Source organism: Lampetra fluviatilis, chromosome 3, assembly GCF_964198595.1.
Source record: "Lampetra fluviatilis chromosome 3, kcLamFluv1.1, whole genome shotgun sequence".
Lineage (NCBI taxonomy): Eukaryota > Metazoa > Chordata > Hyperoartia > Petromyzontiformes > Petromyzontidae > Lampetra > Lampetra fluviatilis.
In genome coordinates, this window is record NC_136277.1 from 11,694,430 (window position 1) to 11,720,208 (window position 25,779).

The 25,779-nt window shown below is 48.0% G+C and overlaps 2 protein-coding genes across 2 annotated transcripts in view; one reads left to right on the forward strand and one right to left on the reverse strand.

The window, feature by feature from the left end:
- Window positions 1-25,533, reverse strand: LOC144947836 (uncharacterized). Its single transcript, XM_078877192.1, has 9 exons — window positions 25,447-25,533; window positions 22,822-23,363; window positions 20,211-20,291; window positions 18,482-18,589; window positions 15,519-16,592; window positions 5,387-5,986; window positions 5,115-5,201; window positions 3,620-3,703; window positions 1-1,044 (listed from the first exon to the last, which is right to left on the reverse strand). Exons 2-9 carry the CDS (start codon window positions 23,351-23,353, stop codon window positions 230-232), a joined length of 3,381 nt encoding a protein of 1,126 aa, XP_078733318.1. The 5' UTR covers window positions 23,354-23,363; window positions 25,447-25,533; the 3' UTR covers window positions 1-229.
- The window catches only part of LOC144952256 (uncharacterized), a 17,435-nt gene continuing 17,173 nt past the window's right edge, over window positions 25,518-25,779 (forward strand). Inside the window, exon 1 of the mRNA XM_078882693.1 lies at window positions 25,518-25,576. The gene's annotated coding sequence lies outside the window, so the exon portion shown is untranslated. The remainder of the gene's footprint in view (window positions 25,577-25,779) is intronic.

The window sequence follows — 25,779 nt, forward strand, 5'->3', positions numbered from 1 at the left end:
TTTTATTACTTCTCTTCTACGTGACTTTACCGAAAGAACCAAGAAGATGAATCCCTGCATTCACGAAAGCTTTAAATCGAAATTTACTGGAAAAACCTAAGAATATGAATTCTTGCAGTCACGAAAGCTTCTAATCTGGTGATATCTCCCTCGCTTGCTATGCAGGAGGTTCAATAAGCCATCTTTCTTCATCATCACAGCAGGGCCTTACTTGGTAAAAAAAAAAAAACTAGTTTAAATCACCGACTCCGGAGCACGCCACTTGCGTACGCTGGTGGAACTTCAAAGACGACGCTTTGCCGAAGCTCTGCCCGCACCCGCCGCAGTGAAAGGGCCTCTTGCTATCGTGCGTACGCTCGTGCTTCCTCAGGACGTTCTTGCGCGTGAAGGTCTGCTCGCACTCGCCGCAGCGGTAAGGCCTCTCCCCCGTGTGCGTCAGCTCGTGGCGCCTCAGCGTGCTCAGCTGCGAGAAGTTCTGCTTGCAAACCTCGCAGCGGTACGGCCTCTCCCCCGTGTGCGTACGCTCGTGCGACTTGAGGTGCGAGCTCGAGGAGAACAGGTGGTTGCACACGCTGCACGAGTAGGGCTTCTCGCCCGTGTGCAAGCGCTGGTGGCGGACCAGGCTGCACCTCATCGAGAAGAAGTGGCCGCAAACCCGGCAGCCGAACAGCTTCTTGCCCGCGGCCGCCTTCAGCGAACGCCGGCGAATCGGCTCGAACGCCGGCGATAGACCGTCGACGGCGAAGGCAAAGTCGTCGTGATGCTGCTGCTGCTGCTGCTCCTCCTGCGGGAGAGGCACGTCTATGTCCGCGGCCTTCTCGTCCCGGGCGTATCCCATCGCGAGCTGCTGCTGCTGCTCGGTCTTGAACGCGCCGCCACTCGTGGTGGCCACGGCGTTGCCGACGCGCGTTCTGCCAAACGTCGGCCACCGACGCGGCGCGGGTAAACTGCCCACGGGGGGGGGCACGTCCGCCGCTTGGGCGTCCCGCAGAGAGCCGGCGTCCGCGGCGACGGGCCGCCAGCGCTCGTGCGAGCTCTTCGTGCCTGTGGTGGAGAGGAAAAGACGACGAAAGCAAAGGGTCAACGGGGGGGTTTTGCCTCGACGCAATTTGCCGTGGCGTCTGGCCGCACGCGATGGCTGCCTAATCCCGTCTTGCGGTTGGGTTTCTGCTCGAAGCACCGTGCCAAGTGATAATTGTTTTTTACCCTTCTATCTGGCAACAAAACTGACACCTTTTTACAAGGAGTCATGTTTGCATAGACCGCAATACCTGCAGTCATAATACAAAAGACATAACTCTGATAATGTGCACTGTCCTTGAAGTTGATTGGTCCACACCCGAGACAGTTTTCCTTAGAGCCTAGTCTCACATGGGTTGGACCAGATGACGCCAAAAGGCGCACAACTCAAAGACAATGCACCATCAGAGTATGAGAGCTCGGGGCAAGCATCTACACTATGGGAACCTCCGATTTAAAGCTTTCGTGACTGCAGGGATTCATCTTCTTGGTTCTTTCGGTAAAGTCACGTAGAAGGGAAGTAATAAAATAATAAAAATAAAACATAATAAAATGAAATAATTCTCACGACGTTTCGGCTACAACGCAAGCAGCCGTCTTCAGGTGAAGAATGAGACACTACCAAGCTAGGAGCTTATATATAAGCTGGGTTGGAGGTGGAAGAGCGCCTTAACAAAAAGAATGTGCATATGAAGAGGAATTTAGCATATTCATGGAAAATGCGTAGGAGGTCCGATTCAACACAGTACATAAAATCCGTGATCTGGTACCGTCTGTAAAAGATGTGGTTCCAGACATACAGTACCCTGGTGTCTACAAACTAAGTTGCCTCTGTGGTAGCAGTTACATTGGGGAAACCAAACGACATGTCTCGGACCGCATCCGTGAACATAAAGCTGACCTGAAACACGGTAGGACAAACACCTCAGCCGTGGCAGATCACTGTTACAACTCAGTGGGCTCACATGACATTGACTTATCCAAGACAGAGGTTCTCTGCAAGCCATCTGGCTATCATGAGAGATTCGTTCATGAGGCGATCCACATATACAAACACAGAGACAATTTTAACCGAGAAGATGGATTCTGGCTTAGCAATCATTGGAAGGACGTAATAAACCATTTCGATACACATTAGGGTGGGTAGAATAATACATAGTGTTATGTTGAAATGTATAAGGTGGTTTATAGTAATACAGTATATAATTTAATGTTGGGTTTATCTATGGCAGTATATAGTACGGTATATGCTCGTGTGATGTAAGAGAATAAAGTTTAGATGGAAGCATATTATATAATTTTTACGACGTAGAATTGTAATGTTTTACTTGCTGTTATTAACTCAGCTTATTGTAGAGTATAGTAAGTATACTGATGGTGCTATGCAGTTTATACTTTAGTTTTTTATGTAGTTTATACTTTAGTTTTCTACGTGGTTGTTTAGTAATTGCAGCTACATATCATTAACATTCCTTTCCTTTGTTAATGCTACTCCCTGCACCCTCCCTTGGTGCTGCTGATCCTGCATAATGCATGGGCATAATATGACTTTGAAACCCCCCCCCCCCCACCTCCTACGCATTTTCCATAAATATGCTAAATTCCTCTTCATATGCACATTCTTTTTGTTAAGGCGCTCTTCCACCTCCAAGCTTATATTCATATATAAGCTCCTAGCTTGGTAGTGTCTCATTCTTCACCTGAAGACGGCTGTTTGCGTTGTAGCCGAAACGTCGTGAGAATTATTTCATTTTATTATGTTTTATTTTTATTATTTTATTACTTCCCTTCTACGTGACTTTATGGGAACCTCATTTGCCAGTAAAAATATGATAATTGTTTTTTTAACCTTCTATCTGGCAACAAAACTGACACCTTTTTACAAGGAGTCATGTTTGCATAGACCGCAATACCTGCAGTCATAATACAAACAAAAGACATAACTCTGATAATGTGCACTGTCCTTGAAGTTGATTGGGTGTGTCTTTTGTTTGTATTATGTATTATGCAGGTATTGTGGTCTATGCAAACACGACTCCTTGTAAAAAAGGTGTCAGTTTTGTTGCCAGATAGAAGGGTAAAAAACCAATTATCATATTTTTACTGGCAAATGAGGTTCCCATGGCACCGTGCCAAGTGTTTCGCACGCATGGTCTCTCTTACGGGAGGCAAAAGACATCGACTCTTTATGCGTAATAATGTGGCGAACTTGCCATGCGATACGTGAAAACATTTCAGTAAAATTAATCGTCGCAAGATCAATTGAGCACCGCTGACAGCAGGAGCCGCAGATGAGAGGGGATTTTGCTGCAATCGGGTTTTTATATTTCTAGATTTGAAGCTTTCGTGACTGCAAGGATTCATATTCTTAGGTTTTTTCGGTAAAGTCACGTAGGTAAAAAATTAAAATTAATAAAAGCTAAATAAAAATCACGACGTTTCGGAGGCAACACAAGCTTCCACCTGAAGACGGAAGCTTGTGTTGCCTCCGAAACGTCGTGATTTTTTTTTGTTATTTTACTTTTATTCATTTAATTTTTTTACCTACGTGACTTTACTGAAAAAACCTAAGAATATGGATTTTAATATGTTGCGTTACCTCCGCGGGTTTCCGTTTTCACTCTTTGCAACATCTGCCCGGGGTCCAAACCTTCGAAGTCTGCAACTGGGTTCCACTTCTCCTCTGCGGGATAAATCAAACGGCAACGGACAACGATTCAGGATCGTGCGCGAGAATGCAGGAACGTCCGAACTACAAAGGGGTAAAGCTGAAAAAAGGCTCCCCCCCCCAAAAAATAAGAAATTACAAAGTAAAATAAATAATTTACACCATTGGAACCTCATTTGCCAGTAAAAAAATATGATAATTGGTTTTTTACCCTTCTATCTGGCAACAAAACTGACACCTTTTTTTGTTTTGTTGCCAGATAGAAGGGTAAAAAACCAATTATCATATTTGTTACTGGCAAATGAGGTTCCAATGGTGTAAATGCTTACCCCGAGCTCTCATACTCTGATGGTGCATTGTCTTTGAGTTGTGCGCCTTTTGGCGTCATCTGGTCCAACGCATGTGAGACTAGGCTCTAAGGAAAGCTGTCTCGGGTATGGACCAATCAACTTCAAGGACAGTGCATACAGAGTTATGTTTTTTGTTTGCATTATGACTGCAGGTATTGTGGTCTATGCAAACATGACTCCTTGTAAAAAGGTGTCAGTTTTGTTGCCAGATAGAAGGGTAAAAAACCACTTATTAAAATAAATAACTCGGACCGGAACACGCACTCATTATAACCTTTGCACCTGTACGATAGAGCATTCTGCCACCAGGCCACGTGCACCTGCCTACCGCTTAAGACTCGATGCTAATCGGTTGCAGGAAATTAAAGGTTGTGCCCGTCAACACTTGGGAGTGCAGGATGATAACCCGCTACAACCGTTCTGAATGAATGTGCCCTAACAATGGAACACCGTTCCCTTGGGCTCCTCTCTTTTCACAGTTACTCTTAAAAACGAAATACAACTCTTTGGTTCTTTCGGTAAAGTCACGTCGAAAGAAAATAATAGAACACGACGTTTCGATTGCAACACAAGCAACCGTCATCAGGTGAGAACTGGATGTAAATGCAAGCTCGGAGAGAGAGACACACAGAGACAGAGAGAGACACACACAGGAGAGACACATCGACACACACAGAGTGTGTCTCTGTGTGTCTCTCTCTGTCTCTGTGTATGTCTCTCTCTGTGTCTCCTGTGTGTCTCTCTCTGTCTCCTGTGTGTCTCTCTTTCTGTGTGTCTCTGTGTGTGTCTCTCTGTGTCCTGTGTGTGTGTCTCTCTGTGGGGAGGGGCTGGGTGGGGAGGGTGGGGCTGGGTGGGGGGTGGGAGGGGTGGGGCTGGGTGGGGAGGGGCTGTTCACCCCGTGGTGCCCTTATAAAACTCAACGTTTAACCTACTCACGCCGGCTTGTGCCCGCCCTCACAGTCGGGCATATTTGCGGAATACACCACGCCGCCGTTGACCCTGGCCATTGACCGAGCAACCCAACGTTCCTACCAGCTCCCTCCGCAGCAGGAATGTGTTCTTGGCCAAAACCTTACCTTCGCTGGTCTCAACTTTGATGACAGTCAACGTCTTATTGTGGTTTAAGCGCTCACCGGATAACAACTGGCCAGCCTCAGCCTCACCTGGAAAACAAAAACCGCTGCGTTTGGTATCGACTCGTGGCAGTTTGGTCTAGCATGGGCCGTTCGTGGCAACGATTCGCACAGATTAAATATAAACGGGATCAAACACAATCGCAGGCCTAACATCTCACCGGAGAGGAGAAATTCAAAATCGAAAGCACTACGTGAACACCGTGGCACCTTACCTTCCGCTGCACAGGCAACAAAATCATCTGCTGCATCCAAGGGAGCGACCGCTCTTGCGGCTAAAGTGAAATCCCCGTCACTGGTTTCTTGCTCATCCATGGCTCCCAGCCCCACATTTTCAGGACTGTCAGCGCCCGTGGCTGATAAACCTGTGGAATGGGTCAGTCCGTCCAACTCGCCCAGCCTCCCCACGCACAGCAGCAGCTCCCGGCTCAAGCCGCTGAACAGAGCGAGCAGCGCGTCCACCAGCCCTCCCAGCGTCACGTCGCCCGGGGAGCAGGCGGCAGCGTCATCGTCGTCATCGTGGTGCCCGTCGCCCCGCAGGGCCTTCACCACCTGCCGCAGCACGGCGTAGAAGCCGAAGGGCAGGCGGTCGCGCGCCGCGGCCAGCAGCTCGGCACGCACGAGGCCGTCCCCGACGCAGGCGCGCAGAACCCCGTAGTCCCGGATGCCCAGCTCCGAGTCCATGGCCCGGGCCACCTCCTCGTTCACGCCCTGCGCCTCCAGCCACGCCGGGAAGTCGTCCATCGGCTCCGGCAGCACCGGGGCGGCCACCGCGCACGCCATGCTGGTGGTGCTCGTCTCGTTAAAGGCGATGACTTTGGGTGGAAATTAAGGGTTGTGCGGAGTAAAACTGTGAACAGGAACGGAACAATACGTCAATTGATCGTGCATTTTTATCAACTTTGCAAGATGTGCCAACTACACTATGAGACCTCCTTTACCAGTGGCAAAATATAGTAATAGGTTTTTACCCTTTCAACTGGTACAAAAACTGACACCTTTATACAAGGCATCATGTTTGCAATAAGCACAACACAAGCAGTCAAAATGCAAACAAAAATAAACAATTCTGATAATGATAATGATATGCACTGTCCTTGAAGTTGATTGGTCCACACCCGAGACAGCTTTTCTTAGAGCCTAGTCTCCATTGGTGTTGGACCAGATGACGCCAAAAGGCGTACAACTCAAAAACAGCGCACTATCAGAGTATTGAGAGCTCGGGGTAAGCATTTACACTATGAGACACCTCCTTTACCAGTGGCAAAATATAGTAATAGGTTTTTGTTGAAAGGGTAAAAACCTATTACTATATGTGCCAACTAGTCAACGCCATGGAAAAGATTTACCCCCCGAACAAAAACCATACCAACAGTGGTTTCAGCAACAGGTCTGTTATCCGGCACTTGACCATCCGGAATGCTCGATTAACGGGCATCTCGTCATGGACGGAAATACAAATGTTTCCTGCACGGATCCGAAAGAAATTCTGACAAGCCATCCGGCATCTTGCTGTGCGCCTGCCGTAGATCCATTGTTGTCGTCGTTGTTTAGGGAAACTTCAGGACGCTGCCGAGCGGTGGAGCTAGCGGAAGTCTGTACGTACGGCGCCGTACTACTGTGTTCTGTACTCTGAACGGAGCCCCCACTGATTTTCTACAATCAACTAAGAATGCTCTGCAACTGAACGGTGAGTGCCTCTGTAAAAGGGTAATATTAGTTCGTGTATCGCAGTTAAAAGTGTAGGCTTAGTTTTTTGTTCTTTGAAAAACTGTACTGCTTGGAAAATTTGGTGAAGCGTAATTATAACTCTCTAAACTAACCGGCATCTTTAATTAACCTGAACCCCTCCATTCCAGACGGATGCCGGATCACAGAACTTTTGCCGCATTTATTTACATTGTAAAAAAACCCTAAGACTTTTTCTTTTATCAGGTTCAAGTTCACTTATTAGGTATGGCTCACAGGGCTATTCGGCCCTTGAATCGGGTGCAACCGCAACAAACAAAAAACAAAAACATGAACAAGAAAACCTCTTAAAGTGAATATGTGACTAAGTGCAAACAGAAAATCCAAAAAAAGACAGCAAAATATTGCAGAAAAAACACCGTACACCAACGCTGTGTGCAAAAATCCCAGTGGGATGCAAGTCAAGCAACAACAACAACAACCACAAGACAACTTAGATTAAGGCCATCAGTCTTACTCCGTACTACAACAAACAAACATGGCCAAACCAGTAAACTTTTCGAAATCACCAAAATAAAGCAATGTAACAGTGATCATAGGAACTGTGACGGAATTTTCACAATAAACGACAAACAACATGTACCACCAAAACCCTGCAGCCATAACTGGCTGCATGAGTCACTCCACAACAGCATTGAGCTCTTTTTAAATCCTTTATATTAAGTTCGCTTGCTTGCTTACGACCGTGCAAATCTTTCGGTCGTTTTTTAACCCACTTCCCGTGATCTAATCGAGCTGACATTTTCCACACAGACTCGTTGTGCGTGACAATTAATGTTCGTGAAATTTTTTTTCCAAAATTTTGCACTGTTTAGGGAAAAAATAATTACATGTAATTACCAATTGCTTAATGGTGGCAGTCAATCATCTGACCCATAGGTGGCAGCCATCTCAAGCCAGAGGACGAGAGGACTCTAGCCGCCACGCATATAAAGGATTTATAGTGAAAAACGTTGTTTTTACGGGTTAATTTTTTCATAAGCGAACTGGCCATCACAAATGAAAGCTCAACTGAGTGGCTTGTCGTCACGTGGACATTCATAGCAGCCAAATATCCTTAACGCATAATGTTGATTCTAAATCTGGAGGGAAAAACCGGTGGACCTGTAGAAAAATCCACGCGTCGAACCCACGACCTGTATTACCAGGCGAGGCAGTTAACATCTCCTAGCCACCCTCAATTTACATGTATATACAAATAAGCAATCCGTTCTTTCTGACAGACTCCCACAGCTGTTAGACAGCTAATGTGCCATCCCCAAAGTCAACTCTTAAAGAATCTTGTCACCGCAACTTTGTGTCTTTCAGTCGCCAACCTCTGGCGTGGTAGTAGTAGTAAGACAGAGTTCCAATTAAGTCCCATCTGGAACTCTGCGTGGAGGTAGAGAAAGAACGTTCCAGACGGCCAGTCCCATCTGGAACTCTGTGAGGAGGTAGAGAGAGAACGTTCCAGACGGCCAGTCACGTCTGGGACTCTGCGTGGAAGTAGAGAGAGAACGTTCCAGACGGCCAGTCCCGTCTGGAACTCTGTGTGGAGGTAGAGAGAGATCGTTCCAGACGGCCAGTCACGTCTGGGACTCTGCGTGGAAGTAGAGAGAGAACGTTCCAGACGGCCAGTCCCGTCTGGAACTCTGCGTGGAGGTAGAGAGAGAACGTTCCAGACGGCCAGTCCCGTCTGGAACTCTGCGTGGAGGTAGAGAGAGATCGTTCCAGACGGCCAGTCCCGTCTGGAACTCCGCGTGGAAGTAGAGAGAGAACGTTCCAGATGGCCAGTCGCGTCTGGAACTCTGCGTGGAGGTAGAGAGAGAGAGTTCCAGACGGCCAGTCCCGTCTGGAACTCTGCGTGGAGGTAGAGAGAGAACGTTCCAGACGGCCAGTCCCGTCTGGAACTCTGCGTGGAGGTAGAGAGAGAGAGTTCCAGACGGCCAGTCCCGTCTGGAACTCTGCGTGGAGGTAGAGAGAGTTCCAGACGGCCAGTCGCGTCTGGAACTCTGCGTGGAAGTAGAGAGAGAAAGTTCCAGACGTCGGTCGCATCTGGAACTCTGCGTGGAGGTAGAGAAAGTTCCAGACGTCGGTCGCGTCTGGAACTCTGCGTGGAGGTAGAGAGAGAACGTTCCAGACGGCCAGTCCCGTCTGAAACTCTGCGTGGAAGTAGAGAGAGAGAATTGGAGAACGCTGATCGATAATTGTTTTTTTACCCTTCTATCTGTCAACAAAACTGACACCTTTTTTTACAAGGAGTCATGTTTGCATAGACCACAATACCTGCAGCCGTAATGCGAACAAAAAACATAACTCTGATAATGATATGCACTGTCCTTGAAGTTGATTGGTCCACACCCGAGACAGCTTTCCTTAGAGCCTAGTCTCACATGGTGTTGGACCAGATGACGCCAAAAGGCGCACAACTCAAAGGCAGAGTTGTGTTTTTTGTTTGCATTATGACTGCAGGTATTGTGGTCTATGCAAACATGACTCCTTGTAAAAAAAGGTGTCAGTTTTGTTGCCAGATAGAAGGGTAAAAAAACAATTATCATATTTTTTACTGGCAAATGAGGTTCCAATGGTGATGATGATCGAGTTATGGGAATACCAAAGCAGTCAAACAACCGCGAGATGATGGTGGTGGTGGTGTGAACAACACCAACCCAACCACCCCCAATATCCAAAGAGTTGCGTCTGAAGGTATCGCCTCTGTGACCTCCCCCCGGGCCGCCTGTCCATCAAAAGATCCGTGTTTGAAACAAGTATAACCCGTAAAAACAAAGTTTTTCACTATAAAAACTTTATATGCGTGGCGGCTAGAGTCCTCTCGTCCTCTGGCTTGAGATGGCTGCCACCTATGGGTCAGATGATTGCATGGCAGCATTAAGCAATTGGTATTTAAATATCATTTTTTTGTCCTAAAAAGTGTAAAATGTTGGAAATTCTTTTTCACTAACATTAATTGTCACGCACAACGAGTCTGTGTGCAAAATGTCAGCTCGATTGGATCACGGGAAGTGGGTTAAAAAAACGACCGAAAGATTTGCACGGTCCTAAGCAAGCAATCAAGTGAACTTAATATAAAGGATCAATCTTAATTTTAGAACTTTCGTGACTGCCTCCGCCCCCCCCCTATGTCTATTTAAGGCCACCCCACAGAGACGATCACCCCTCTCTGTTACCTGTGTAGTAACGCTTACGACTCGTTGACACCGGAGTTGGAGGCACACTTGTTTATTTGAACACCAACTTTGTGACATACACAATTGAGGGGGTATCGGCCCCCTCACCCGTCTATCTGAGGACACACCTCTAGGCTAACCTTAGCCTGCCTCTGAGTCCTCCACTAATGGGCTAGGGGAGGCTATCTTGGCCCGACACTGGTCAGTCGGGCCCGGTACCCAGAGTCCAGACCAGCACTGGCTCTGGCTCTGGTACCACGCCACTGGCTCGAGCCTGCGCGGTCCTGATAAGGACGGCGTACCAGGGGGAGTCCAGGGCTCTATCTCAGACGTCTTCCGCCTCCTCTTCTTTAGCTAAACATCACTCCCGAGCCCCCCGATACATTCCCCTTTTATACACCCCCCTCCCTGAGGGGTGGGGCCCCGGGGGATCGTAACGTCCGAAGCGCGGACGTCGTAGAGGGCACCTGCCCGTGCACTGACGTAGCCCTGCCCACTGTGCTTGTTTACCATAGGCTGCCATGCATAACGGGCTCTCTGTAACAACCTGTGTTGCTCCCGCTATGTATCTTGGTATAATATCTGTCTGCTAATATGTCTGTCTATAGTTTTCTGGTTAGATTTTATGTCGCTATTTCATTATACCTGATGATGATTGCTTGTGTTGCAATCGAAACGTCGTATTCTATTATTTAATTTATTATTTTATCTTTAGACGTGACTTAACCGAAAGAACCAAATAATAATATTAATATAAAGGATTTAATTAAAAAAACATCAACAATGTCATTCTCCCACGACTTATCGATTGCAAACAATTTCTCTCGCTGTGGTTTTCACACCACCTGATGACAATTGCTGGCGTTGGCAAACGAAACGTCGTGATAATTTTATTGTTTTATTATTTATATTTTTTCGCTTCTACGCGATTTTACCGAAATAACCACGAATATGAATCCACGCGGTCACGAAATCTTTAAATCGAACATCGCCAGCTCCGTTTAGTTCGGAATTTTAGTTTTTTTTTAAGAAATCCTCCGCCAACGTTACACTTCCGTACAGTAATCACCGCCACCCGCCTATTGATGTAATTCCCATTTTTTATGTCATAAAAACTAAAAATTAAACAAACACAATCGTCGTTTACCTTAGGAAGGTTATCTCGAATCGTGTTAATTTCGACTTTAACGCCCTTAAACTCATCGTCGTTGTTGTTGTTGCTGCTGCAATGGGTCGCACTGTACCGTCACGGCGGCCGCGCGCGCGCGAACAGAGAGGGGTCAAACAACAACAATAACAGGACTCACGCGGGATTTGCTTGCTTGCTTGTTTGTCGTTGTCGTCTTGTTAAAATTCACGTTAAAAAAGTAACACGAAGCGATATAAAAGAGAGAAACGGGAGACGTTTGAACGAACGCGGAGAGAGACGCCGCCGCCGCCACCACCGCCACCGCTCCTCCGTGTGGATCAACGCAGCGGCCGCTCTCTCTAAGGGACCGCGGCGAATTTGCCTCTCGGCCCCGCCCCCCTTCGCCCCCTGCCCCCTCTCCCCCCTTCCGCCCCCTCCCCCTTCCGCCCCCTCCCCCTTCCGCCCCCTCCCCCTTCCGCCCCCCTCCCCCTTCCGCCCCCTCCCCCCTTCCGCCCCCTCCCCCTTCCGCCCCCTCCCTCTTCCGCCCCCTCCCCCTTCCGCCCCCTCCCCCTTCCGCCCCCTTCCGCCCCCTCCCCCTTCCTATCCCTCCCCCGCTCTCCCTCCCCCCTCTCCCACCCCCCCGCCCTTTCCCCCTCTCCTCCCCCCCCGCTCTCCCTCCCCCCTCTCCCTCCCCCCCCCTCTCCCCCTCCCTCCCCTCTCCCCCTCCCTCTCCCCCTCCCTCTCCTCCTCCCCCTCTCCTCCCCCCCCCCTCTCCCCTCCCTCAATCTCCCCCTCCCTCTCACTCTCCCCCCTCCCTCCCACTCCCCCCCCTCCCCTCTCCCCCCCCACCCCACCCCCTCCCTCCCCACCACAAAATTACATTGCGATCATTTTCCCTCCGATCCTATGGGGGCCCGTCCATAAATGACGTCACGCACCTGGGGGGCGGGGTGGTCAGACATTTGTGACGATGTGTGACGAGGAAACACGTAATCAACCAGGCTATGCGTTAATTGTGTGTTAACCGACTCTCTGTGTTGTATTACATCACATTTCGATATTTTGCTGGGTTATTTAATTTTCGTGTGCCTGTCTCCTAGTTTTCAATTTTGCGTGCGCGTTCCACATTGTCATCTTACTTGCAGCAGCAGCAGTACGTTGGCGTACACTCATTGATATGCTAATTCTCTCTTACCCCCTCCCTCTCTCCGTTCTCGCCCCCCCTCTCTATATTTAAGGGACCGTCATAGAGACAACCCCTCTCTTTGTGCCGATGTGTGTCCTCTCTCTGTGTGCCGTTGTGATGTCTGTCTGCTTGTATGTCTGTCTATAGTTTTCTAGTTAGATTTTTTGTTGCTATTTCTTTTATACCTGATGATGATTGCTTGTGTTGCAATCGAAACGTCGTAATATGTTATTTTAATTTATTATTTTATTTTTAGACGTGACTTAACCGAAAAGAACCAAAGAATAAGGGAGGGGGGGGGGTTGAGAAATGTGACGTCACATCAAAATGCGCAACTTTAAATAAATATAGAATTGTTTTACCAACACTAAAGGGGCCGTCCATAAATGACGTCACACGGCGTCACAAAAGTCAGTCCCCCCCCCCTCAAATATGACGTCACAAAGCTCTGCCCCCCCCCCCAAATATAAAACATGCTTCAAATCGCTTTAAGCTATTGTCATTGTAGTGCGTATTTAATGTGGCGCTGCACTGATGTTGTAGGAAGAAAACATTTATTAAAAAGTCTATTTAATTAAGTAGAACGTGTTGTCTATGTTTATTTAAAGTTGCGCATTTTGATGTGACGTCACGTTTCTCCCCCCCCCTCCCCCCCCCTAGGTGCGTGACGTCATTTATGGACGGCCCCTATCTTCTAAACTCTAAAGAATATAAAATAATCAGTGCCGGATGATCCCAGTAGCACAAAAGTAGCTACATAAAAAAAGCTCCCCCCCCCAACTCCCGGCGCTAAACGCTTTCAAGCTATTCTGCACTTGCTCTATTGCTATAGTACTATACCGCCTTCGACTTTTAGGAACGACTGGGTGTTTTAAGGTTAGCGATTTGTCGTGTTATCTGGCTGTATAGCAAATTAAAAAAATACAATTACTTTACTGCGCAAGTTAAACTTTTGTGTTTTAATATTTCTGTGTTGCAGTAATTTTAGCTGTGACGGTCCCACCTGATGACGGAGACTTGTGTTGCCTCCGAAACGTCGTGAATTTTATTATTTTATTTTATTCCCATTATTACTTTTATTAACTTTTAATTTTATTTTTTACCTACGTGACTTTACCGAAAAAACCTAAGAGTATGAATCCTAAATTTCGATTTAAAGCTTTCGTGACTGCAGGGATTCATCTTCTTGGTTCTTTCGGTAAAGTCGCGTAGAAGGGAAGTAATAAAATAATAAAAATAAAACATAATAAATTAATTCTCACGACGTTTCGGCCACAACGCAAGCAGCCGTCCTCAGGTGAAGAAATGAATCCTTGCAGTCACGAAAGCTTCAAATCTAGCGTGATGTATTACATATGTAAACTTCGTATTAATACGATGGAATTAAGCTGCGGTAACGATGTTAAATATACGAATGCATGCGGGGTATATGGAGGCGCGGGCTATTTGAAATTTGTTTAACACAAAACGCTATTTTTGCAGAGTATATGCATCTGCAGTTTATATGCGTATGCGGGCTATATGCGTGAACATACGATACCTGGTGCTGTGTGTAGTGAACATCATCACTGGGGAGACAAAGGCGGCCGGGCGTGGTGCTGGCCACCCACCCCCTCGTGTGCCGTGCCGGCCTTCCGAGGTGCTCGCTAACACCACTTGCCCCTACAGTCCGTTACAGGCTATACGGGGGATCTTTGTCTTTGTTGTGAGTGCGTTTGTGAGGACTCATTACACAGGACAGATGAAAACAAAACTGATTTTAGTTTTCTATTCATGTTACTTTATTTCGTGTTTTGTTCACTATACAGTACTTATTACAGCATTGCTTGCAAATGTACACCATTTCTTTTTATTTACGCGTTTATAAAAACTTCTCTTTTTTTTGTTGAAATGGAACACATTTCATAAGTACGCACATTTAAATACGGTAACATTATTGTGTTCCGACTTACGAACGGGCCTTGTAAACGTTCGTAAGTCGAAGACTGCTCGTACTTTAAAAGCATTAGAACAGAATGTTGTCAGGGGCAATACATCTTTCAAAGTGTCCCGTAGTCCATCGCAAAAGGAATAAAACACTGCCCCATAAAGTCCCAGGCAATAATGGCGGAGTTTTCAAAATAACATCTGGAACATTCTGGCAGCCGTCAAAGAAATGATTCGCATCGTCGTAGCGGAAAGTTATGCTTCGTACCATAGTATGATGCCACGCTTGCCCGTGGCAAAATGCGTGAGGCTAGCCACGCTGTAGGGCTCTCTGTAGGGCTCTCTGCATCAACAACTGCACAAACACGAGGCTGTAGAAACACGATCCAAAATGGGTCCAATGAAAAGAATAAAAGCAACAGCAATACCTCGATACGCGAATATTCGACGCGCGCAAAGTCTCAGCATAACTTTGTATTCACCAACATTATCTTAATGTGAATACAAACGAAGTAAAACAATAACTAAATACACTGGCATTTATAAATAATACAATTATCCATCGACAGTATACAAATAAAAATACAATTATATGATACGGATTCTTGAGAATTGCGCATTGCGATGGTCAGAATGTTTTTTTTGTTAATTCGTCTTGGGCAATCGGCAATGCAGCCTTACGACTGCACCCAAGACTGCAACGGTGAGCGCGAAGATATTTGACAATCGTTTTTTTAATTTGAATACCGCACAGTATAAAACACATTATTTTCAACGTAAATTGTCTCCGTGTACGATGTGAACGGTAAGTCAACAAGTGTCTGGTCTTCTTAGTCTTAAGCCTCACCTTACCATATTAACAAAAAGTGTACCGTACTTGGCCCTTCCCCTCTCCAACCATTATATATACGGAGTGGTATTTCTTGTGATCTCTCATTTACTTGATACAGCTGTCATGGCTGTGACGGTTCCACCTGAAGACGGAAGCTTGTGTTGCCTCCGAAACGTCGTGATTTTTATTTTTATTAAAAAAATTTTACCTACGTGACTTTACCGAAAAAATCTAAGAATAAGTGTCTGGTAGCGTGAAAGGGGAAGCTACTTAGGCCGGGAACGCGTCCTCACGCCGCGCGCGGTACCAACGCTAGAAGCCGTTCAACATGCGAACTTTCGATACGCGTACGAAGCTCACGGAACGCGATCCCCCAGATCTCCCGCGCCCGTGGGCAAGCTCAGGCCGGACGGGCCCGGCGTTCCCTCGGCGGCGCCGGCTTCCCGCGCGTGCGTCCGCTCGTGCATCTTGAGGCTCTTGCTCCACGTAAACGCGCGTCCGCACACGCCGCAGCTGAACGGCCTCTCTCCCGTGTGCGTGCGCCGGTGGTTCCTGAGCTCGCTCGGCAGCACGAAGGTCCGCCCGCACTCGTCGCAGCCGTGCGGCTTGTCGCCCGTGTGCGTGCGCTCGTGACGCTTGAGCCCGCAGCGGTGCGGGAAGCTCTGTCCGCAAGCGGCGCAGCGGAAGGGCCGCTCGCGCGTGTGCGAGCTCCGGTGGATCTTGAGGCTCGACAGCCACGAGAAGGCGCGCCCGCACACGCCGCACGGGTACGGCTTCTCGCCCGTGTGCGTGCGCGCGTGCGACTTGAGCTCGCCGGCGAGGGCGAAAGCGCGGCCGCACACCGGGCATCGGTGCGGCCTCGCCGCGGCGGCGGCGGCGGCGGTCGCGGCGCACTCGTCGAGGTTCGTGCCGCGGCCCTGGGGGAGGGCGCGGCCGCAAGCGCCGCGCCGGTCCGGCTGCTTGGCGCCGGCCGTGTGCGCCAGCCGGTGGCTTTGGAGGGCGCGGCGCTGAGCGAAGCACCGGCCGCAGACCTCGCACCGGTGGGGGCCGTCGGAGGGGTGCCCGGGGGCCTGGCCGGCGGGCGGGACTCCGGGCCGACCGGCGTAGCAGTCGCGCCGGTTTGACTCGGGCGGAACGCGCTCCGTTGCCGGGCGATCCCCGTCGCCGGCGGGCACAATCTTGTTATGGTTCGGGCCTCCCGGCCAGCGGAAGCTACCGTCACCGAACAGCTGGTTTGCGTGTTCGGCGGCGGCGGCGATGGCAGCTTTTGATCTTGTACCGCCACTGCCACCACCGCCGCCACCGCCGTACTTTGCTTCGGCCGGGGGCTGCAGCAGACGCGGTGAAGAGTCTATGCTGAAATCGGCCCCTGCGGCCTGCAGCGAGGTTACTTTCTGAATGACGAAGTCGGATTGGTCACCGATGTGTTTGCCTATGGGAGGCGGAAACTCGTGTTAGGAATTGCATCGGTGTTATCGCGCGTGATGCGCACGTGCACACGCACAGAGGCAAAGCCACTGCCATGATGTGAATCCGTGAGCCATATCTGAATTGAAAAGTCGCGTCTTTGGAACTGCTGTTTGTGTTTAGTTTGGTGTCTTTTCCCCTCCCGCAACCTCCGATTACCGCAGTTAGCTACGTAAGGCGCGAAAGAAGTTCAACATACATACTGCACTGCAATCCTTCTGCAGTACCTTATACTGTACTGGAAAGATTCTGGTCACCATGTTGCGATGAAAATTATATCATTACTAGCTTGACTAGCCGGCTTCGCCCGGGACTTGGATTAACCACGCCTGGCCGCCTTTGTCTCCCCAGTGGCGATGTTCACACACACCAACACCAGTTACTCGTTTGAGGCTGAGTCGACCTAGAGGAGGCCCAGGACCAGGTCGAATAATCGTCACAGGTGGTGGCCGTGAGCGGGAATCGAACTCGGGTCGCCGGGTTCGTAGCGCGGCGCGCGAATAGCTACGCAATCGCTGGCCCCCCACCACACACACACACACCCATGTCGGGAAGTATGCTAAACATTTTGAACAGACACGCATAATCACAACTTTGCCTTTTATGCATATGGAGATGATTATTAGATCACGTTTTAAGGCTTGGGATGCTTTCGTTTTGTTATTGGTAAATTTTTAATAAATTATTCATCTATTAAAAAGCACGTTTTTATAACCTGTTCGGTTTTTAATCATTGTTTGTGCTCCTTAGAATGTGTTTTTTTATACGATGTTTTTTATGTATTGTTTTAATATATGTCACGTTTTAATTGTTACATAAATGTTTAGAACTGCGTTTTTGCGTTCAGTTTTGTTGTCCGTCCCCTCTGATTGCCACGGTTGGCTATGTACAGTGCAAAACAAGTTCAACATACATATACGTACAAAGTTGAAATATGCTGTGGTAATCAATTATATAAAAAATTGTATATTTTCAGCACCACTCCACACACGTTAATTGCACGTTCGCAGAATAGCAAACACGTGCCAATGATTATAAAAATGCACAGACGTAACATTCGCATCGTTAGCATGCCCTGCACATGACAAGCAAGAGACAACATCACGTGGCAGGCTGCCTGAAACGCCCCAGGCAAATTCATTCGAGGACAAATTAAAATGGAGGGGAAGAGACTCAAAATGTTGTCAGGCCTGAAAATTTTTTGAGACAACTCCCTGAGTATTTGCAGGTAAAAAAAAAACATAAAATATATATTTTAAAAAACACATGTTCATGCTTGAAAAATTGAGACAATTATCTGAGCATTTTTACGTAAAATAAAAAAATGTATTTTCAGGTCTGAAAATGTTGAGACAATTACCTGCGTATTTTTCGGTAAAAAAAAAATCTGATAAAAAAAAAATTCATGCTTGAAAAATGTCAACATACGTGATACGTACACCACGTGGGACACAAAACGTTACGCTATCTGAGCATTTTTACGTAAAATAAAAAAAATGGATTTTCAGGTCTGAAAATGTTGACACAATTACCTGCGTATTTTTCGGTAAAAAAAAATAATCATGCTTGAAAAATGTCAACATACGTGATACGTACACCACGTGGGACACAAAACGTTCTTATCTGAGCATTTTTACGTAAAAAAAAAGAATGTATTTTCAGGTCTGAAAATGTTGAGACAATTACCTGCGTATTTTTCGGTAAAAAAAAAATCAGAAAAAAAAAATTTCATGCTTGAAAAATCTCAACATACGTGATACGTACACCACGTGGGACACAAAACGTTAACACGCGTCACACCTCACAGTGAAATCTCGAAACCCTTCAGCACCGCTCCCCCCTCTTGCCCGTCACCTGCTAGTTCTGCTGAGCTTATGAACCCCATTCTTCGCGGGTCCAGATCCTCCCACGAGACCTGGTGGAGGTTGCCATCGCCCCCAGGCGCTGGCCACGAGATGTCATCTGCAACCGGGTTAACGGAGGGCGGGCACTCAAATCGACGACGACAACGCCAACGCAATGCGGTTCTCCTAAAGAGTTGACGCACGCAAAACGTACCAATCTAGCGAGGCTAGCATCACAAGGGGTGGCGCGGTGGCTAGGAGATGTTAACTACCTCGGCTGGTATACAGGAGGAGGTCGTGGGTTCGATCGCGACCCTGACGATGTCTGCTGATGAATATTTGTAGTTTGCGTGTCTCTCTCTCATCATCATCATCACGGTGGCTAGGAGATGTTAACTACCTCGGCTGGTTTACAGGAGGAGGTCGTGGGTTCGATCCCGACCCTGACGCCTGCTGCTGCATATTAATATATTAAGAGTTTGCGGTGTCTCTCTCCCCGCGGTCGCATTTTTCTCTGGGTCCTCCAGTTTTTCCCTCCACATTTAGAACCGTGCATTTAAGAGTATTTGGCTGCTACAAATGTCCACGTGACAAGCCACTTGGTTGTGCTATCATTTGTGGCCAGGTTGGCTCCTCAGTGGGGCCTTACCTAGTAAACAAATATATAAATAGTTTGAATAGTTAGTAAGCCCCCTGGTCGTCGACGATACTGGCAGAGGTGTCAAGCAGAGGTCGCAAACGGGTTTTGATTCCTTACCCGTACCCGGCCGCACCAGGGTCGCAAACAGGTACCCGTACCCGGCCGTACCCGTACCCTACCCGTACCCTGCCGGGTACGGGTAGGGTATCGAGTACCCGATTGCGACCTCTGGGATGAAGCCATGTTGCAGGCGCGGGTGGGTTGATTCTAGGAACTTGAATTGTGAGAAGAGACAAGACGTTGGGAAATGAGTGACAAACGGTGACTCACCAGTGACTCACGGTCTACCCGTACCCGGCCGCACCAGGGTCGCAAACGGGTACCCGTACCCGGCCGGGTACGGGTAGCCGGGTGTCGGGTAGGGTACGGGTATCGGGTACCCGGTTGCGACCTCTGGTGTCAAGGCATGGAGATAATTAATGGGAAGAGTGGCGGCGATAAAGGAGCTACGAGGAAACAACTGTCCGTAACCCGCCGACTACATTTTAGCAAGCCACTCACTTGCCTGTCTCCGTGCCCTCAACTGGCTACCCATCGCCATATGCAAGATCGCCTGCCTCTGCCACCATGCCTTCACATCTGCCTGCCCGCCGTACCTTCCTTCATTACCGACGACTTGCAGCTCAGCACACGGCAGATTGCCTGCGCAGCGCGACTCACGACCTCCTCTCGATACCAAGATCCAGGATGGTCGCGTCTATGCGCCGCTTCTCGGTGGCAGCCCCAACAGTCGGGAACGCCATCACCCCTCTGCACATTCGCAGCATCGCCTCAATCGCCTCCTTCAAGAGACACTTAAGAACTCACCTCTATAACCGCGCTTTCGAGCTACTCTGAGCTTGGCTCCGCGCCTCTGAGTTGCGGCCGTTACGTCCGCAAATTTGCGCGCGTTATGAATTGCGTTATTATTATTATTATTAAACATTCAGCCCTAGAGCTAAATCTGTTTTGTCTCAAAGCCCCATTACCGCTAGCACAAATCGGATCATAGCCGGGAAAGAAACTCGTGATGAAACGGAGGTGCAGGTTGCGTTGTTACCATCACGGAGCTCCATTTTAATCACGCGAGTGGCCTGCGAGGGACTGAAGCCCCCGACCGGAGGAGACACCTCCACCGCATCTGCAGAGAGAGAGGGGGCAAAAGCGGCATCGACTGAACGGGCAGCTCGCTTTTTCTCTGCTTTTTTTAAAACAGAAGCCAACGCCGGTAAAGAATCGGGCGGTGAAACGTGCATTTTGTTTCAAGCTTTTGACGTCACCGAATGCTTCACGTACGATAACAATCACCGCCTCTACCTGTGTAGTGACACAGCGCCGACTGCTGTCCAACAGCGGCAACTGCGGTGGACAGTAAGCGCGCACGCCGTGGAGCAAATGAACCTTATGGCAGTACCCCGGCTCTTGCATAATGTCCGTGATGCAGTAATTTTTAGTCTGTCGATGGTCGGCGATGCGGCAATCGACTCATCTCGACGAGCTGTACACAATGCACCACCACGGTGCGTACCGCGAGCGTTCAGGGTTTCAGCGCAATTGTCCTCGCTGCGTTTCGACATCGCGTGGTAGCACCGATTTCGGATTGATTGGTACCGCAGTCGCGGAGTTAAGTACACCCCTGGAAAAAAGAGTGTCCCAGAAATAAAATATTGAATTGCCCCGGGCAATTTTGTGTTATTTGGTACCCCGGGGTACCGCCATCAGGATCATATACACGGTTGTGCCAGCAGGGCGGAGGGACTGGGGCAAGGGTCACGGAAGACCTCATCTGGAAGCCCCTGGAACCCGCTAGTGGGTTCGAGAAGAGAGGCGTGGCCAGGGCGGTGCCAGACCGCGCCGAGGAGGATAAAAGCAGCGGACAGTGAGAGCTCTGGGCTGCCGGTTCTGGGAGTGCAAACGTCTCGTCGTCACTGTCATCTTCGCCGCTGCCGCCTTCACTCGATAACACTGTCTTCTTGGTTCTTTCGGTAAAGTCACGTAGAAGGAAAATAATAAACCAATACAAATAAAGACAGCGTCTTTCCGACAGACCTGTTCTTCACCTGAGGACGGCTGCTTGCGTTGTGGCCGAAATGTCATGAGAATTGTATTATTTTATTATGTTTTATTTTTATTATTTTATTATTTCCCTTCTACGTGACTTTACCGAAAGAACCAAGAAGATGAATCCCTGCAGTCACAAAAGCTTTAAATCGATAACACTGGTCAACACACTTTTTCTGGCACAAGGTATTCCAACGGTTTTAAGGTAATTTTGGGGTGCTGATTCCAAATCTGGCATCAGTTTTTGTCTATCACATCAAGTTTTTCAGATATCAAATATTGCATTTTCAATAAAAACTGCGGAAGAAAAATATTAAAGAAATGTGGATATCTACATAAAATGATATTATAAACGCACTATCCTAAAAATACAGCACCGTATTTTAACACTAAAGCAGTCACTGACTCGCAACAACTTGCAATCATAAGTGACAGAGTTAATTTCGGGTAAAATCAACGAAAGTGGGGTATGCCGATAGCATACAAATGAGATGTGATAGAGCAAATCTGAGATCAGATTTGGAATCAGCACTCTGAAATTAGTCTAAAACAGCTGCAAAAGTCCAGGCCAGAATTTTTTTTTTTGTTGACCAGTGTTATTACGCGGCCGGAGAGTTGTTGGCTGTCTCCGTCGATGCCGTCGGTGTAGCGCGGTCAGGGTTTGTGTCTAGGCTGGGCTATACGACATGGAAGGAATGAGTCGTGAACCTGTGAACCGAAGAGTGTCAATAAAGAAGGTACCTTTTGGCGTCATCTGGTCCAACACCATGTGAGACTAGGCTTTAAGGAAAGCTGTCTCGGGTGTGGACCAATCAACTTCAAGGACAGCGCATACATTAGAGTTGTGTTTTTTGTTTGCATTATGACTGCAGGTATTGTGGTCAATGAAAACATGAGTCCTTGTAAAAAAGGTGTCAGTTTTGTTGCCAGATAGAAGGGTAAAAAAACAATTATCATATTTTTTACTGGCAAATGAGGTTCCAATGGTGTAAATACTTATCCCCGAGCTCTCATACTCTGATGGTGCATTGTCTTTGAGTTGTGTGCCTTTTGGCGTCATCTGGTCCAACACCATGTGAGACTAGGCTCTGAGGAAAGCTGTCTCGGGTGTGGACCAATCAACTTCAAGGACAGTGCATACATTATCAGAGTTGTGGTTTTTGTTTGCATTATGACTGCAGGTATTGTGGTCTATGCAAACATGACTCCTTGTAAAAAAGGTGTCAGTTTTGTTGCCAGATAGAAGGGTAAAAAAACCAATTATCAAGAAGGTGCCTCCTCAAGAATCCTGCCTGCCGGCCCGTCGACACTACACCTGCACAAATAAAGGCGCGCGATTGTTTTATGTGGACATAACGGTAGCGCTGTGTGTTGGCGCACTTGCACTATGAACTTGGTGACCTCAGTTTGATTTACAACCCCCTGTAGCAACCCACACTGACCGGCGTGGTAAAGTTCGGTCGACGCATCCCACAGCCCGACACGTTATGGAGATGCCTTCATTCATCAGCAGACTAACAAAGGGCTATTTCTTTCTACGCTTCCACAGTGGCCATATTTATTTGGTGTCTATTGCAACAGGTATCATGACATTAACATATTTTTCTTACCATTCCCTGAAGGCTGATTTCCGTTGGCCTTTAGCAAGTCCTCGATCTCAACCTCCGTTCCAGGCGGAGTGGAGCCCCCAGCACTGGCCCCTTGACCGTCCATGGCTCCCAGCCTCCGCACGGACAGCAGCAGCTCCCGGCTCAGGCCGCTGAACAGAGCGAGCAGCACGTCCACCAGCCCTCCCAGCGTCACGTCGCCGGGGGAAGAGGCGGCCGCGGCGGCCGCGGCGTCGTCGTCGTCCCAGAGCGAAGTCCCGGCGCCGTCGTGGTGGGTCTCGGCGCCCCGCAGGGCCTTCACCACCTGCCGCAGCACGGCGTAGAAGCCGAAGGGCAGGCGGTCGCGCGCCGCGGCCAGCAGCTCGGCACGCACGAGGCCGTCCCCGACGCAGGCGCGCAGGACCCCGTAGTCCCGGATGCCCAGCTCCGAGTCCATGGCCCGGGCCACCTCCTCGTTCACGCCCTGCGCCTCCAGCCACGCCGGGAAGTCGTCCATCGGCTCCGGCAGCACCGGGGCAGCCACCGCGCACGCCATGCTGGTGGTGCTGGTGGGTCATGGAGAGAGAGTAGATGCGTCACAACTTATCGAGTAAAACAAAATTGTTAGACTCATGTAACCAGCTCGCCCTGTATGCCTCTCCTCCCGTGATCGTAATGAGGGGACAGGCCGGCTAATAAAGAGGACAACAATAGACGACCATTGGAACCTCATTTGCCAGTAACAAAATATGATAATTGTTTTTTTAACCTTTTATCTGGCAACAAAACTGACACCTTTTTTTACAAGGAGTCAGTTTTGTTGCCAGATAAACGGGTAAAAAAACAATCATCATATTTTGTTACTGGCAAATGAGGTTCCAATGGTGTAAATGCTTACCCTCATACTCTGATGGTGCATTGTCTTTGAGTTGTGCGCCTTTTGGCGTCATCTGGTCCAACACCATGTGAGACTAAGCTCTAAAGAAAGCTGTCTCTGGTGTGGACCAATCAGTTTCAAGGACAGTGCATAAATTATCAGAGTATTGTTTTTTGTTTGCATTCCGACCGTGGGTATTGTGGTCAATGCAAACATGACTCCTTGTAAAAAAAGGTGTCAGTTTTGTTGCCAGATATAAGGGTAAAAAACAATTATCAACAATAGACGACATCATGGGACCTCCTTTGCCAGTACCAAAATATACTAATAGGAGTTTTCCCCTTTTCCTGGCAACAAAACTGACAGCTTTTGCAAGGAATCATGCTTACATTAACCACAATACTTGCAGTCAAATGCAAACAAAAACAATACTCTGATAATGTATGCATTGTCTTTGAAACAGGTGGAGAGTCAGACTCTGTCTTCTCGACAGACCTGTTCTTCACCTGAGGACGGCTGCTTGCGTTGTGGCCAAAACGTCGTGAGAATTATTTTATGTTTTATTTTTATTATTTTATTATTTCCCTTCTACGTGACTTTACCGAAAGAACCAAGAAGATGAATCTCTGCAGTCACGAAAGCTTTAAATCCAAATTTAATGGATAGCTCATTAACATTACTTAACACTGTTTGAGACTAGGCTCTAAAGAAAGCTGTCTTTGGTGTGGACCAATCAGTTTCAAAGACAATACATCATCATATACCACCAGAGCACGTTTTTTGGTTTGCATGTTGATGCAGGCGTGGTTCCTTGCAAAAGGTTTCTGTTTAGCGGTTTAACGTCTGAACACAACTGTTTTATTGCCAGAAAGGGTAAAACCTATTCTTATATCTTGATACTGACAAGGGAGGTTCCAAATCTATGCATGTTACCTGTGCAAGTGTCCACCCTGAATTGATAGGGCAGTCACGTGAGTTCATGGGTCCAATCCACGGTCACCATTATCTCCATTCACAATTACACGTGTGATTCAGGCAAATTCATTGGTGGACAGCTTAAAATGTAGGAGGGCAAAAGACTGAAGATGTTTGAGGCCTGAACATTTTGAGACAATTACTTGAGCATTTTAAGGTAAACAACTTTTAACGCGTATTTTTTTAATGCTTGAAAATTTGAGACAATTACTTGAGCATTTTTAGGTAAAAAAAAAGTTATTTTTTACACATGAACATTTTTGAGACAATTACCTGAGCATTTTCAGGTACAAAATGTTATATATAAAAAAAATGTCATGCATTGAAATTTTTGTAGACAATTACGTGAACATTTTCAGATAACATTTTTTTTACATATATTATTTTTTCATGCTTGAAATGTTTTTGACAATTACGTGAACATTTTCAGATACATTTTCTTAATTTATATGATTTCTTCATGATTGAAATTTGTAGACAATTACCTGAGCATGTTTAGATAAAACTAAAATCAGAGTTTTTAAGCATATGAATAGGTTTTCTGGCAATAAAAAAAAACGTGTTAAGATGTTCAAACGCCAAACACACAAACATTTCGCAAGCAATCAACTTCCCATTAACCACAGACACTCGTGTTGAACATTGGAGAGACAAAGGCGGCCGGGGCGTGGTATTGCTGCTGACCACCCAAACCCCCTCGAATGCCACGATGTCGACCTTCACACAAGGCGCAGACAGCACTTGCCCCTACTGTCTGCTAGAGGCTACAGGGGGACCTTTGCCTTTGGGCACTGTACCCGTCTCGCTGCGGCTGACGACGGCAGCGGCTGCTGCTGCTGCTGGGGCGAGGCGCTGAACCGGCTCAGGCGGACGTCATTGACGCGGGGTTCGACGTTTCGCAGCCGGTGACGAGTTCAGGAGCGCGGGGTGGGTGTGTGGGGGTGATAGAAACTGATGTGTACGGCGAGGCGGAGATGTTTTTGTGTTGTTTTGTTTGTAAGATCGAGAGGAGGGGAATTGAAGAGAGATCTGGACACCACCGCCACCACCACCACTACCAGCCGGCCCATGTCGCCACCTGCTGCCGATTCGAGACTTGAGGGGCAGCGGTGAATTTTATTTGAGTTTTG

What these genes read in the sequence shown, in the direction of transcription:
- LOC144947836 (XM_078877192.1), bottom strand. Translation starts at nt 23,353, where the DNA reads ATGGCGTGCGCGGTGGCTGCCCCGGTGCTGCCGGAGCCGATGGACGAC. An exon ending in CAAAGTTGAGACCAGCGAAG is followed by an intron (nt 3,704 to 5,114) that starts GTAAGGTTTTGG and finishes TTTATCCCGCAG; the next exon opens with AGGAGAAGTGGAACCCAGTT. An exon ending in GAAAACGGAAACCCGCGGAG is followed by an intron (nt 1,045 to 3,619) that starts GTAACGCAACAT and finishes TCTCCACCACAG; the next exon opens with GCACGAAGAGCTCGCACGAG.